Source organism: Phaethon lepturus, unplaced genomic scaffold (genome assembly GCF_000687285.1).
Source record: "Phaethon lepturus isolate BGI_N335 unplaced genomic scaffold, ASM68728v1 scaffold24687, whole genome shotgun sequence".
Taxonomy (NCBI): domain Eukaryota; kingdom Metazoa; phylum Chordata; class Aves; order Phaethontiformes; family Phaethontidae; genus Phaethon; species Phaethon lepturus.
The window spans coordinates 262-13,786 of record NW_010551503.1 but is presented as its reverse complement, the minus strand read 5'-3'; the positions used below and the strand labels follow the sequence as shown (position 1 = coordinate 13,786).

At 40.8% G+C, this 13,525-nt stretch overlaps 2 protein-coding genes across 2 annotated transcripts in view; both read right to left on the bottom strand.

Moving 5' to 3' along the window:
* The window catches only part of INSL5 (insulin-like 5), a 2,289-nt gene extending 1,691 nt beyond the window's left edge, over positions 1-598 (bottom strand). Inside the window, exon 1 of the mRNA XM_010290944.1 lies at positions 424-598. Coding sequence (XP_010289246.1) covers positions 424-598 — 175 coding nt within the window. The remainder of the gene's footprint in view (positions 1-423) is intronic.
* A 2,534-nt stretch (positions 599-3,132) lies between these two features.
* LOC104623766 (WD repeat-containing protein 78-like) lies at positions 3,133-12,636 on the bottom strand (the record flags this gene model as incomplete). The annotated part of the gene is made up of 9 exons (XM_010290945.1): positions 3,133-3,177; positions 4,896-5,049; positions 5,812-6,038; positions 6,694-6,792; positions 7,491-7,612; positions 7,812-7,969; positions 9,052-9,203; positions 10,912-10,998; positions 12,361-12,636. Coding segments are annotated over 9 exons (1,320 nt in total), but the record flags the coding sequence as incomplete, so codon positions are not given.
* Between the last annotated feature and the right edge of the window lie 889 nt (positions 12,637-13,525).

Here is a 13,525-nt window from a genome sequence, read left to right as displayed (position 1 = left end):
GGTGTGTCCTGCCCAAGACAAACGGTAAAAAACTTGCATTGACTGCAGCAAAGCTTGTCTCTGACATTTAAAGTGTCATGGCATAGAGATTTTCAGTGATAGCCTTGGGTTTAACTCGTGGCTCCTCAGATTGATTTGGAAAATCTTGATCTAAGTAGTTTTTATTTAGCAAAATAGCACACTGAGCGAAGCCAAGCAAGCTGCAAGCAAACAAAAAACGTGAAGTTGCACCACTTGCTGTCTCAAAGCAAAACCCATGCTGTTCATGCTTGAGGTGCACCTACTTAGGGGCGCAGCAGAAGCCAAGGGCAGAGCTCTGCCCTCAGCTGCAGCCTGCAGGTGATTTGACTCTTCCAAATCCCCTCGGAGCTAGGCATGCCGTCTGGGGGGTGACAAGCCTGTAACGCATTCATTAGTACTTACCGAACAGGTAGTGATAATCAGTCAAATGCCTTTTCCACCGAGAGCCACCGCAGGTGAAGACGATGGCTCTGATGAAGTCTCTCCCGCAGAGCTTCACGGTGTTTCCTTCGCCTTTTCCTTCACGTGCCGCAATCAGGAGAGCGAGCAAGGCCAACGCTGGCAGCGTGCCCTTCATTCTGCAGGCGTGGTGCTGCGAGGCTGGGTGTCGGCAGGGCAGGAGGGATCCGCGAGGCCGAGGTGGGGAGTTCTCCTGAAATCCTCACATTTATACTGGCGGCCCATCCGCTCCACTGAGTGTAACAGCTCATTCTGAGGATGACTTAATGTTTGCTAAAAACAAGTTAATCGCTTGTTTCCTGTAATGTTTTAAGTGCTTTAGGATTTGTGCTGGGATTTCGGTCAGGTATTAAAGACTTCTTAAGACTGCATGACGACTTTACTAGAGGAATACATGTAGTATAACATGTTTATAGGGTACGGGCTTAGATCAATACTGTTAATGTGTATGTTCTGCAAAAATGAAAGGGTGTTTATTACATGATTTGTAGATAATGGGTTTTGTCTCTGTGTGTTTCCCACACAGCTGTGCTACTGCAGCCTGCTGCCCGGTCAAGCCTGTTACCATAGTTTAAGCAATGTTGGGTCTTTTTCTGCTAGTGATCCTAAACGAAAAGGATGAACAATGTCCAGTGGTGTCCACAGTTGCGTACCTCCTCATGACCCCTGTTTTGTTCTCTTGCCAAGCATCCCCTTGTCAAGCTGGCAACTGCGGGTGCTTCAGAGGAATTTGCCAGCGCCAGGCAGTCACTCATGACAAAATCACATAGTGAGGGGGTTTTTGTGGCAAATGTGGGCATCCAAGCCTGCAAATGCCTTGCTGTGATTCCTGGCGTGCTATGTGACAGGATGCACTCCTGCAGCACGCCGGGCTTTTGGGAGCAGTGAGTTGTCTGTAACAGACTGCAGAGAGCAATGTAGTTGTCTGACAGCTTGTGGCCATAGGTATTTGCCTCGCAGATACCCAGATGCAGTGAAGTAGCTCCACTGCAGCTGCATGGCTCACGTGGCTCGGCTGCCTCTGGATGTGGCCATTGTCCAAAAAGGCATAGAAAAGCGAGGGAGAGGCTCTAAGCAAAGCACAGAATAATTACAGATCAGCATCCTGGCCGTCCTTTTCCTTTTGGTAAAATCTGAAAGACAGAAGTGGGTTCACTGAAGTGGCGTGGAGCAGCGTTACTGTGCTCTGGGAGCAGGGGTTAGTAGATTGGTTACGCTGCCATGAATGTTGTTGGCTGCAGTTGCTCCAACTTCTATAAAAAAGTCTTGCCATAAAATGCCTCAAGGAGAAATTGTCAATTATGAGGTCAGAAATTCCATGTTTAAGAACAAAATACATGAGGAACTCTGGAGATCTTTAACACTTCCTAGCACCACAAGTGTTTTCCAGCACCATAATGTTACAGCTAATTAGTGTACACGATGTGCAGGGTGAATTACGATGTATTACAACCTTGCCAGAAAGCTTGTTTTTTACCAGTAGCATCAGTAAGTAAACAGTCATGCCCACCGATGGAAAATATATGGTGTATTTTGTCCAGATTTGTAATAATGATTAACGCATGATTCACCTTAATGGGTGTCTGTCTTTCAAACGCACAAAGATTAATTTTATGTCAAGGGTAAGCTTGCATGTCCACCGTAAAATGTGCAGAACACAGAAGGAAGTGAATGTTAATGCATCACAAATGATCTTTAACTTCAGTGATGTGTTTAAATGTTGGATGTTTATTGTCAGGCTAATGAGAGAGCCTGAACGTTCTGTATCTATAAAATACATGTCTCGCTCCATGGTACAGCTGGTGGCTGGCTAGCTGGGTGCTTTTTTCTGTTTCTTCTCATCTTCCCCCAAAAAAGACAAGCAGCAGTGCAGACCTGAGCAAACATTGCCAGCAGCTTTCTGCTCTCCAGCTGCTGGGGGTGGGCTGGGGGAGGTGATCTCAAAAAACACAGCTCTGGCTTCCAGAGCTGCAAAAGTCAATCCTTGCCTCGGGACCACCGTTACCTCACGTGAGGAGCTTTCAAGAAAGGGTCAGTGTGGAACAGAGTGAATTTAAACTGCAATTTTACATTATCCTAACTCATCAGGAGTTGAAAAAATCGGTCTCTACTTTCACCTGGTGTGGGGTGTTCCACAGCTCACAGGAGTACCTGATGCCACTCAGAGCTCGGCTTTCCCCCTCAGTGGCAGTTTATGGGATGGCAGGCAAGATGGATGTGATGAAAAGTCCATTCATTTATGGTATGATTTCACAGGGAAGATACAGACTACATCTGGTAAAGACTTAGGCTGCATTATGGAGTCGTCTATACAGGAGGTGATTTTTTTGGCTTTTTTGCTTTTTGAGTAACCCAGGGAGAGGAGGGTTTTTTGGAGGGAAAAAAACAAGGAGAAAAACCCCAAGGAGAAAAGACTATGGAGACCTTTCTATTACCTTATCTGTTTTATAGGGAAGGCCATCTGTATATTAATACTGTTTGCCTAATGAGGGGGACTTCCAGAGGAAAATTTACCATTTGAAAGAAGTTTCTCCCCAGTACGGTTTCAAAGAAAAATTTTAATGATTGAAAAGGAATAAACAGTTTATGTTAATACTACAGTAAGTCTTTCTTGCTGTTTGCCGGCTGAGAAGCCGTATTATTTAGCTACTGTTAAATAGCTACAGCAGGACCAATTATGTCATGTAAGGTATCAACCTGTAAAACAAGAGGAAAAAGAAGAGCTGTATGACAGTGTAATTGCAGTGTAAGACATGCAGTGATCCAAAATCCCTGTTTATGAACTGAGAACAGAACTGCTTGTGCAATGAGCATCCAGAAAGCAGGCTAAGGTAGTTTGTATTATGTCAGCTGCTGCTTCTTTGGAATTCTGTTAATACTATGCTTCCCTCTAGCATCATACTTAGCAGCATACAAACATATATCTTGTTTATAAAGGAAATAAATTTTGAAGATGATACATGGATGATGGCTGTACTTGGATGTGATTGCCCCTGAAGTAATTACCTCCCTTTAGCATTAGTTGTAGAATGGACCCTGTCATGCTAAGCCTTGTGCATACCTAAGCCTAGGAAGACCTTGCTGTTATCAGAAAAGGGAGTGAAAGAAATGGATGATGCTGGAAAGCGGGGCTCCCTCTGGCTAATGAGGCTCTGTGACTCAGTGACCAGTTATGCCGCGTGCCCAACGTCTGTGAAATTAAGCACTGATGTTTTTAGTCCTGTTCTGGCGATATACCCAGACAATGATCCCTATGCTCTTATTAACTGACGAACTCTGCCTAGAGGACTTGGGCTGCTTCATGGTGATTTGTAGGAAAAAACCCCACAACCACTAATTTGATTTTCTAAGTTTAACAACAATGGCCTCATTTTTAGTTTTTAAGGGAAGTATCTTTTTGCTCTGTGGTTTACAGCACTTGGCAAATGAGGCTGCTAATTACCAGAATTTCTAAATGCAACGCTGGCAATTGTGAATTATTAATGCTTAATACCCTAAGAATGAAGGTTAGGTTAACATCAGTATTTTCGTTCTCTCCAGTGTTTTGCACCATGTAACTCAGAAGGGATTTTAAAAAGTACCAGTCCCATTTTACAAATTGGGAACCCAAGTCCAGTAAGCCAAAGCTACTTGCTGAAAGCCAAAAGGATGAGGGGAGCAGTGTAGTTTGGGGCTGCCGGCCACCTGCAGATAGATCCTGGAGGAGGGATCCACCCGCTGCTGGAGTACCCAGGGTGGCATCAGAATATGGACCAGGCAAGGAGTGGGGCTTTGGTGTAAATTAGCACCAATTTATGCAAAAGTGAACAGGAGGGATTCATGGTTGACATCAGTCAGCTGACACGGAATCTATGCAATGGTACGATTGGAAAGGAACTTAGTGGTAAGGCAAGTCAAATTCTCACGTCGTCTAGGACAGAAAAACCCTCACTAGAATATGTAGTGGCTTCTCAAAGAGTGGAGGCAATACAGAGCCAAAGGGCTAATAGGTTTGCTGACCCCAACAAGGGGAGACTATCTTGTCGGTGGCCAGGAGAGGGCATGTCATTCCTGCCTGTCAGCAGGTGAGGGCTTTCTGCCAAGTGCAGTCACCTGCAGACTGCAGTTGGAGGAAGCTTCACCTTCCTGCCCTTGCCCCGGTGTCCCTCCCAAATCCAGCTGTGGGGAACCTCTGGAGTTGTGACCAAGTGAAACCTGAAGTTTGATGCTGACTTAACTGTTCCTGAAGGTTCTAGCGGTATAGCATGCAGAAGAGCAGGAACCACCTCAGGTTTTAATCTGGTTATGGAACTGTATCTTATTCCATCTATTTCAGTATTTATTAGCTATATCTTTAGCAGAAGCCCCTTTCTGCTAAAGTACCAGACAAGCATGGGGGCCTCTGAAGACCACCATCTTTTCCCAGTGAACTATACCTTATTCCTGTTGGGAGCAGGCAGGTTCTGCAGCTCAAACACGCCGACTTCTCCTTTGCTGTCTCCTACGAGAAGGCAGTTGGTGTTCTTGGCGAAGAGTACAGATGTGAATTTCACTCTTGGGTTGGCAAAGCAAGAGATCACGGGGTTCAAGCTGCAACCCAGCAGAGGCAAGAATTAATAGGTAACATTGCTTTTGTGCGAGTGTACTATCATGTAAACTCTAGCAGATCTGATAAGTGTTGCATCTTCTACTTTTTATGCTCTAGATTAACTCAAAAACAGTGAGGCAGTGTTTTGTTCGGTAAAAATCCCAGCGGCTATTAGCTGAGATATCCTGGCTGCCTAAAATCGGTCCTATTGCCTGATGGGGGGGGGGTGTTAATATTTTTATTATATGAATAGTTTGCTTTTTGCTACTGCAAGATTTGGCCAGCCTCCTACTCCACTGTGGGCTTCTTGCTGTCATTCATACTGAATAGAACAGACTAGCAGTACAAGGCCACAGATTAACTAAGCTGCAACATGAGGTGTGCATCTACTTTACGGTAGTGGAAAAACGTGAGAGGTATCTGAACTTCTGACCGTCTTATCTTTATAAAAGATCCAAAGTAGCTTAGTTTTGTTATTTTTCCTTCTAACTATGGCAGTGGTAGAATCTATGATTTCTGCAGGGAAAAAAAGCAGTTTTACCCTTTATCAGTTCTGTGAGGCATCCAGCTCCTCTTATCACAATTCTCTGGTAACTACCATCTGCTTTTACAAAATGAGTATTTCAAAATGCAATACTTCCAATAACTAAGCAATCAAATGGCATGGAGTTGTCATGATCGGATAACTATACTGATAAGGCAATAATGTGTAGCCTTTGTGCCATTAAGTTTCAGAATCTTCTTTGAGAAAAGTAATTACTTACATGCTGACGCTAAGATCCCAAATTTCTACCCTGCTTTCATTTGCTGCTGCAAATACGAAGGCCGATTTTGGAGACCACGTAATGTCATGAACAAAAGCAGTGGCGGAACTGAAAGTTAAAACGGGCGTCTGTGAATCCTGATGCCACAAAATAATGCTCCAGTCTGCAGAGCAGCTTAGGAACATGTCAGTGCTGAAAGGATTCCAAGCGACTTTGTACACAGGACCCTTGGTGGTTGGGAAGAAACAAAAAAGAACTTTGTGTTATTCTGCAACTACAGCCTCACAGGATGGTTTTTGAAAGCGACCTTTCATGGAAATCCCTGACTGTCCTCTGACCTTAATAGCAAAACCAGCATTTTGTTATGTGTATAGCCATAGGAAATTAGGATGCAGCAGATGTGATAAAACAGGATGGATTGTAGGAATAAAAAGAATTTGGCTGATTCTGTCCCTTCACCAGTTTTTAGGAGAAGCTGATGCTGAAAGGGCAACTTCTTGGATGAAGCAGAGACTTTAAAAAAAAGAGGTGCTGTTAAAGTTCTGCCATCTTTCTCTCAGAGGTAAGAATATTTAACTGTGGTTTGCAAGACAATCAGATTACTGATTGTTTTCTTAAAATAAAGCCAGAACTAAAGCTTTAAAACAGTTTATAGTACAAGTTTTATTGAATTACTTAAAAAAAATCCTTATAGTATATAAAGTAATCCTGTAAGACTGTGATGGCTTATGCTATGGGAATTCATTCCTAATACAAGAAAAGAAGTTTATGTTTATTTTGTGGCATATGTTTTGTTTAGTAAATATAAGCAAAGGAAATACTACATTTGTGAACTTAACTGAACAGTTTCTGCTGTCACTATTTTTTCTATGTATCACTCACCTTATGGCCTCTGTATGTCTCTAGAAACTGCTCATTGCATGAACAAGAACACTGGTGGATATGACCCTCTTCTGTTCCAGCAAGATAAAAATTAGTGTCCTGAAAGAAAGGTAAAAGTAGCCTCAGTTGGATTAGCCTGTTTATCACTCATCCAAAAAATCTGGATGATTTTGGCAGGGACAGTCCTCTGAAGAACTAAGGCGGAGTTGCCAGGATGTTGTGTGTTGGGCTGCTTGCATGTGTGCTGCAGAGGTTTATGTGCAGTAGATACAGTGGTGCCGTAATGTATCAGATTTTCTATGTGTGTTCCGTCTCTATGCAGAACATGCGCTGTGATTTTTGACTCCTGAAAATCTTGGACTTTTTGCGATCCACATGGGAAAACACATGAATTCTTCAAATGCTCTGTGGTCAAAAGATTCAGCCGGATAAAGAGGAGAAGCACAGCCATCTAAGTCCTAGACTTGGGAGATGTTGAACAGCCAAATTCTCACCGATTTGACCAACACACAGAGGAAAGCTACCCGAGGATCTGGCCCCAAGCAAATGTGAGTAACGTGGCTAAAATGGTATGGTTGTTCACATACAGGGATTACTTGCTCGGTTGACCGTATCGTCCATTTTGGCTAAAACTGTTACTAGCTAGGAAGCAATTTGTTTCAGAACTAAATATGCTTTAAATACCAGTGCCAAGTCCCAGGCTTGTGCATATTAAAGTAGCTCCAGCTCAGGATCTCACCCCTGCTGCATAGTTTTCCTGGATAATCCTTTAGCCAGGATGGACTTTCTGAGCCTACCTTTGGATGGAAGTCAAAGCACATTCCAGCTGCCTGTCGAGATATCAGAGCTTCACTTTTCCTTTCTTTCTCACCTGGTAATTTTCTCTTCTTGCTTTCTGTTCGCTTTATTTTCATCAGATCTGTGCAAATAGCAAGAGTTTTTGTCAAACAGGTATGTGACAGTGCTGTGAATAACTCATGCTTCTTTGGAATGCTCAACAGCTCTTAAATGTTTTGTGTATGATAACTGGTATACAGAATGTCACCTGAAATAAAATGAAGCAATTGCAATTTCATGTATTACACCTCTGCAGAAAAGCTGCAGGGGAAAATGCTTACCAGTGCAATCTAGTCTTTTCTGTATAAACCACTCAGTTATTCGACCATCTGCTGAGATACACATTAATTTCTCTTTTTTGCCATCTCCTGTTGCATCTCTGTCCTGTTCCACCCACCTCAGTTGCCATACAGGACCTGTATGTTTATTTGAGGATTCACTGTGACAAAAGATGCACATGATAAATCATAGATGAACAAAGACAAGACAATATATTTGAAAAATATTAACCTTCCATTTTGTAATGAATGTCAAGTCTTATGACAGGAATGTTGTTTAGCTTTTCTTTAAAAAAAAAAAGGGGAGGGGCGGAATCTGATCATTGGCTGTTTTCTCCAGGAAAATTTTTCTTTTATCAAACTTTTTTGATATTTAGTTTCAGGGCACTGTATATGTTCTGACATGCCTTTCATTGATACCTGAATCATGAAATCAATCTGCACCTTGCAGGAGTGTGCCCTAGACCTAGGGAGCTGCCCTTAGGGCCAATGTCTCCCGGATCACCCCTCTCATTTTCTTCTTGATTCCTGGTTCTCCCTCACCTATTCTGATGTTCTTTCTATTTATGGCAAGTGGAATCAATGAGAAAACACCAAAAACTACCACTGTCCTCCCATAAGGATTTCTTTTCTGGAGCAGGATTGTCCTAGTTAGTTAGTACATGGAGTATATAGTGATACGCGGTGGTAATTTGCTGCATTTTCTTAAAAAGTCAGAGCACAGTACTCATTTGTTTCACCTTTCCAATGTGGAGAACTCACTTTGTATGCACAGCAACAGCGCAGAGAGTTTCATACCCCAAAAAAGGACCAGTGGTGTTAAAGTAATGTAAGCATTTATCAGCTGAAATAAGAGCAGAGAGTGATGGCAGTGCAGAGGGAGAACGGCGGTCTCTGAGGATTTGGCTGTATCGGTGTGAATAGGTGGATCAGAAAAGTCTGGCTGGCCCACTCTGGCCCTTCCAGGTATTTATGTGCTGTCATCACTTCTTGTGTCTGCAGTTTTGCTCCAGAAACTTCTAGCATTTGAGAGTATTGTTTATGTAGGCATTTCCAGTCAAAACTGGAAGATACTGACAAAAGTCAGAAATGAAAAAAGATTGTGTCACATCCCTGAGCATTCACAAGCATTACCTATTAAGACTGTTGCTATTCCCTCAGCTTCTCAGTTGTGGATATTCTTTTAGTTGTTATTTGCTAAGACGTGACCAAGGTGGGAGGAGATGGGAAATCATAGCCTTACCCGCTGTCTAAAAGTGCAGCATCGTTACAACTCCGTACGTTATAGATTGCGACAGAACCATTGTACATTCCAACTGCTAAAAGATTCGGGCTTGCCATAGAAAAATCCAAAGCAGTAACACCATGCTCACATCGGAAAATACGCTCTGGCCACTGACGAGTAGAAAAAATACAAGAAAATTTTAAGTTAGTTTCCTAATTTACCTTGGTCTTCTCAACACTGCCTACTGAATTACCAGGCTCTGCTGGAAAATTCAGGTGCTGATGACCATAGTGACTACTTCTAGACAGAAATTAGTTACTGTACTCTAAATGGTTCAGTTTATTTCTTGCTGCAACTGATAAAATTAGGAAAAAATAAAGACTATGCAGAAATATGACACTGTAAAATTAAGTTAGATGGGCCTACTCCAAACCAAATACCTAAAAATCATGTCCCCTAGGATTGAGCTATGTGAGTACAGCGTGAGGTTTTTGTTTGATTATTTAAAAAAAAAAAAAATTTGGAAAATTTCTCCAGTTGTTTTCTATCTTGTAATATGAAAGTAAGTACCTTTCCAATTACAGAAGCTTAGCCAAAGATAAAATGCAATGTAACATACTTCAGGTAATCTATTAACCACTGTTTTCACATAATTCCTCTATGTAACCAAAGAACTGATTCAGCTGTGTTATAAGATTTAATCCTTAAAGTCACTGCACTGAGCTCTTGCAATGGGAAACAGTAGAGTGCTAGTTTGCAAAGAACTGTATTTCAGTGTGCATGACAGGTCTTATTTTTTAATGTTCAGGACTTGAGGACTATGGTGACATCAGGGAATCACAGAAATACTGGATTATTGTTGACATGATAAATATGCGTCAAAGACTTGACTCTGCATGATTTAAATTAGTCTAATACACAATTTTGGCCAAGTGAAGTTTGTAGAACAAATCAAACTACAGTTGTGTAATTTGATGGCAATCAGATGGTTTTTACTCTGTCACTTTGTAACTGAGATTTCCAAGATTTTTTTTTTAAATGGCTACTTTAAAAAGGATCACTTTTCAGATGGATAGGTAAAGATGTAAATGTTACATCTATGAAATCTACTGTCTTTTTGATAGTATTAGCAGAAGTTAGATTAGATAATTATACTATATACTTTTAATTTTTTTTCCTTTAGCCTAGCAGAATTTTGTGGTACAACAGAAAATGCATTGGAGAGGCTAATCCTTAAACTTAAAATGCAGATGTTCTCTGCAATGAGAGTTTGGAAGTACTGAACAAATGGTCTACAGATTTTTAAAAAACAAAGGTAAATGGATTTATTTTCACATTTGCTGTCCTCAAGACTTTTCCAGTCTAAAAAATAATTTCTATGCGCCTGGGTCTACCTGCGGTAATAATGAAACAGATTTGCAGTCTTGGGTAGGTCATTCTAGGGATTGGAAGTGGGATACAGAGATCCGCATCGCTAAGTTGCCTAGCATAGACTGGTACTACCTGAGAGTTGTAATCACCTGTTAGTTGTTTCGTGGCCTGTGTGCAATGAGTTTAGTTCCTGTGAACAGACGTCCATGTTACTAAACCACCAGTACAGTCAGCACCTCTGTTGGATATGTCAACTGAGAGGATGGACAGGCACAGAAACCGAACAGCTTCCTACAGGCACTTTCTTTGGGTCAAGATTTAAGCACATTGTTAGGAACTGCAGTTGGAATCCATTTTCCAGAAATGTGTGGTTTGGGCAAGCAAATTCAACCTTTCTGGCTAGGTCTGGCTTTTTGAAACAGGAAGAAGGAAATAAATAAAGCAGAAATAGTACAGCAGAAAAATTCATTGAAGAAAAAGAGAGAAAACAAACTGGCTGCTCGTTACCATGGGGTTCTTCAATGACCAACAGCAAGCCAAGCCTTTCTTCTGTTCTTTAAAATCAAATGCTCCGTAACCAACAGCTAAAAGATCCTAAAAGCACAGATTAACAGATATCTCTCAGTTTAACTTGACGTTCAGTTGTATATTTTTAAAAGGCAACTTTCTGCTAACAGTCACTCTCAGTGCAAGATCTGGAAAAATAATGCTCACGTCATATGCAAGAAGAACAGAATTTCAGAATTTCTAGAATACTGGAAACTGCTTCAACTGAAGGTGCATTCATAGTCACTGTCAGTTGTGTTTGTGATCCCCCTCCCTGGCCATCATAAAAATATGTCCCTTTCCAGACATGAATATACATTATTCTATAAACATATTTTAATGTGCAGTATTTAATGGAATATGTAATAATACTACTTTTCTCTCCCAAGATTAGCTGTAAAAGGAGCCTCAGTGACCACCTCAAACTTCTAGCTTTTGGCTCTCAACAGTGGAGTCCCATGAATTCTGTTCTTTCTTTTCCATAAGTAGAAGTTAAGAAACAGCAGCAAGACTTTAACCTTCAGCTCCATTAATGTGTTTTCCCTACACATAACAAGTAATTTGTAAAACCAACACTTTAAAAGTAGGTATTTGTTTGCCCTATAATTCTAAGACTGAAGTCTATAAATGTGTCCAACTTTATAATATCTGGGGATCTGGTGTACTCACAGTGTGAAATGGTCTTTATTTTCTCTTTTTTTTTTTCCCTTGAGGCAATCTTACTGGTTTAATGTTTCTCATCCTCACCTCCTTTTTACCTTCCTTCATTCATTATTTTTGTTGTGCCATAAGAGAGCTCTGCTGGAAAAACTGAGTCTTACATTACTTTCAAAGTGGAGATGTCTGAGTCATTCTCACCTCCACTGAAATGGAATTAAATAAACTTGGGCCAGCTGCTCAGAAATCTGTGCCTGTTGTTATGCATCTTATCCTTAAAGTTTGACGAATGCCACTTTCTTGGGAGATTACTGTTAGAAGCAAAGATGTGGTATCTAAACTGTCATGAATAAACTCCATCAATGGTGATAAAGTTTAGTAGTAGGGATTTAAATTTCCATTTCCAATTCTATAACAGACCAAGTCTATTATCTTAACATTGTTGTTCAGGTGACCGCCCATGATAAACTGGACAAATTAAATAAAATTCTGGACCAATTAAAGCTGTTGTGATACATTTGTAGGAAAAGCTTAGCACAGCTGTCCAACCTGTAGAATAATGTAGCAGTATTGTTACATGGAAGGACAAAATGCAGAGAGTGGGATGTCAAGACAACCTACCAGACTGTAGGGATGAATCCGTCTCTCTGAGATCCCTCCCAACAAAGTACATCAAAGTCAGGAGTTTATTTACACCAACAATTGCTTATACTAGTCTGTAAACAGCTTAGAAGAAGTGATTTGTTAACTCACTGGGTTTACTTTGCTCCAAGCCATACTGCTCACACTGTGACCATTAGTTAAATCACATACATATGACCACAGCCGTTCCAGTCTGGGAGGTGCAATTTCTTCTGGAGTTTTATTTAGATCTGACAGAATTGATGGGTCAACGAATGCTTCCTTCTGCTTTTCCTTATCCTTCTTTTCCTTGTCATGCTTTTCCTGTTTAGCTTCTTTCACGGCTGCTACGGTACCACTAGTGTCTGATGTAACATTGGGATCTAAAATGCACAAATACAGTAGAGTCTGAGTAGTAACATTTCACTTATCTAACTCCAGCCATTCACATCAGAAGAAAAATTTGCCCTTTCAGCAAATATTTTGCATTAAAAAAATAGAAGTGAAGATTCAAGGAATTAAAACATCCTAACTTCTAAAACTGTGGCTAAAATGTTGATAGGGACATAGAAGATGGCTGGATCAGACTGTAGTGTGCCAGTTGTGCTCCAGGTGATTAATGAGTGGATTTAGCTACCCAGCAACAAGTTAGGAATTTATGTCCATCTCCCTCATTAGGAATGTTTCTAATCTCTCATATTTAAAAATCTGTTTAAAAGGGGATTTTTTCCAAGTTAGATGCCAAATTTTAAAAAGCCACACTTAACGCATTGATGCTGTAACAGCGTAGCTAAGTTACATGATGCTGTAATACATTGCTCATTGCTTGGGAAAATTAAGTGTAGACCATATTTTTAGACTGCGTTTGCTAAGTATTTTTTGTTTACTCACCCCTTTATTTTTATGGAATGTGCAAATTACAAATTGATCTCAGATTACTGTTAACAAAATAAGAACACGATAACTGACATATTGTCAGAACAAGAGTCACCCTGGCCAGTATCGTGCTCCAGCTGTAGCTAGTTCCTGAAGAGTGACAGAATATAACGGGTTCGTTACCTGAGAAACTGAAACTCTCTATGACACAAAGAGGTACAATACAATAAAAGCAGTGTGAATCTGCCTTTTTTTTTTTTTTTTTTATCCCTGTGTTACCTTGGAACTGCTGTAAAAGGTAAAATACTACTTAGCACTTGGGTCCAGGTAATGCCTCTTACAGTTTGCAATGAATGCATTATGTTAGACATTGAACATCTGTCAGGCTAGAACTTCTGTTTACCATCTGTCTTCTTATAAA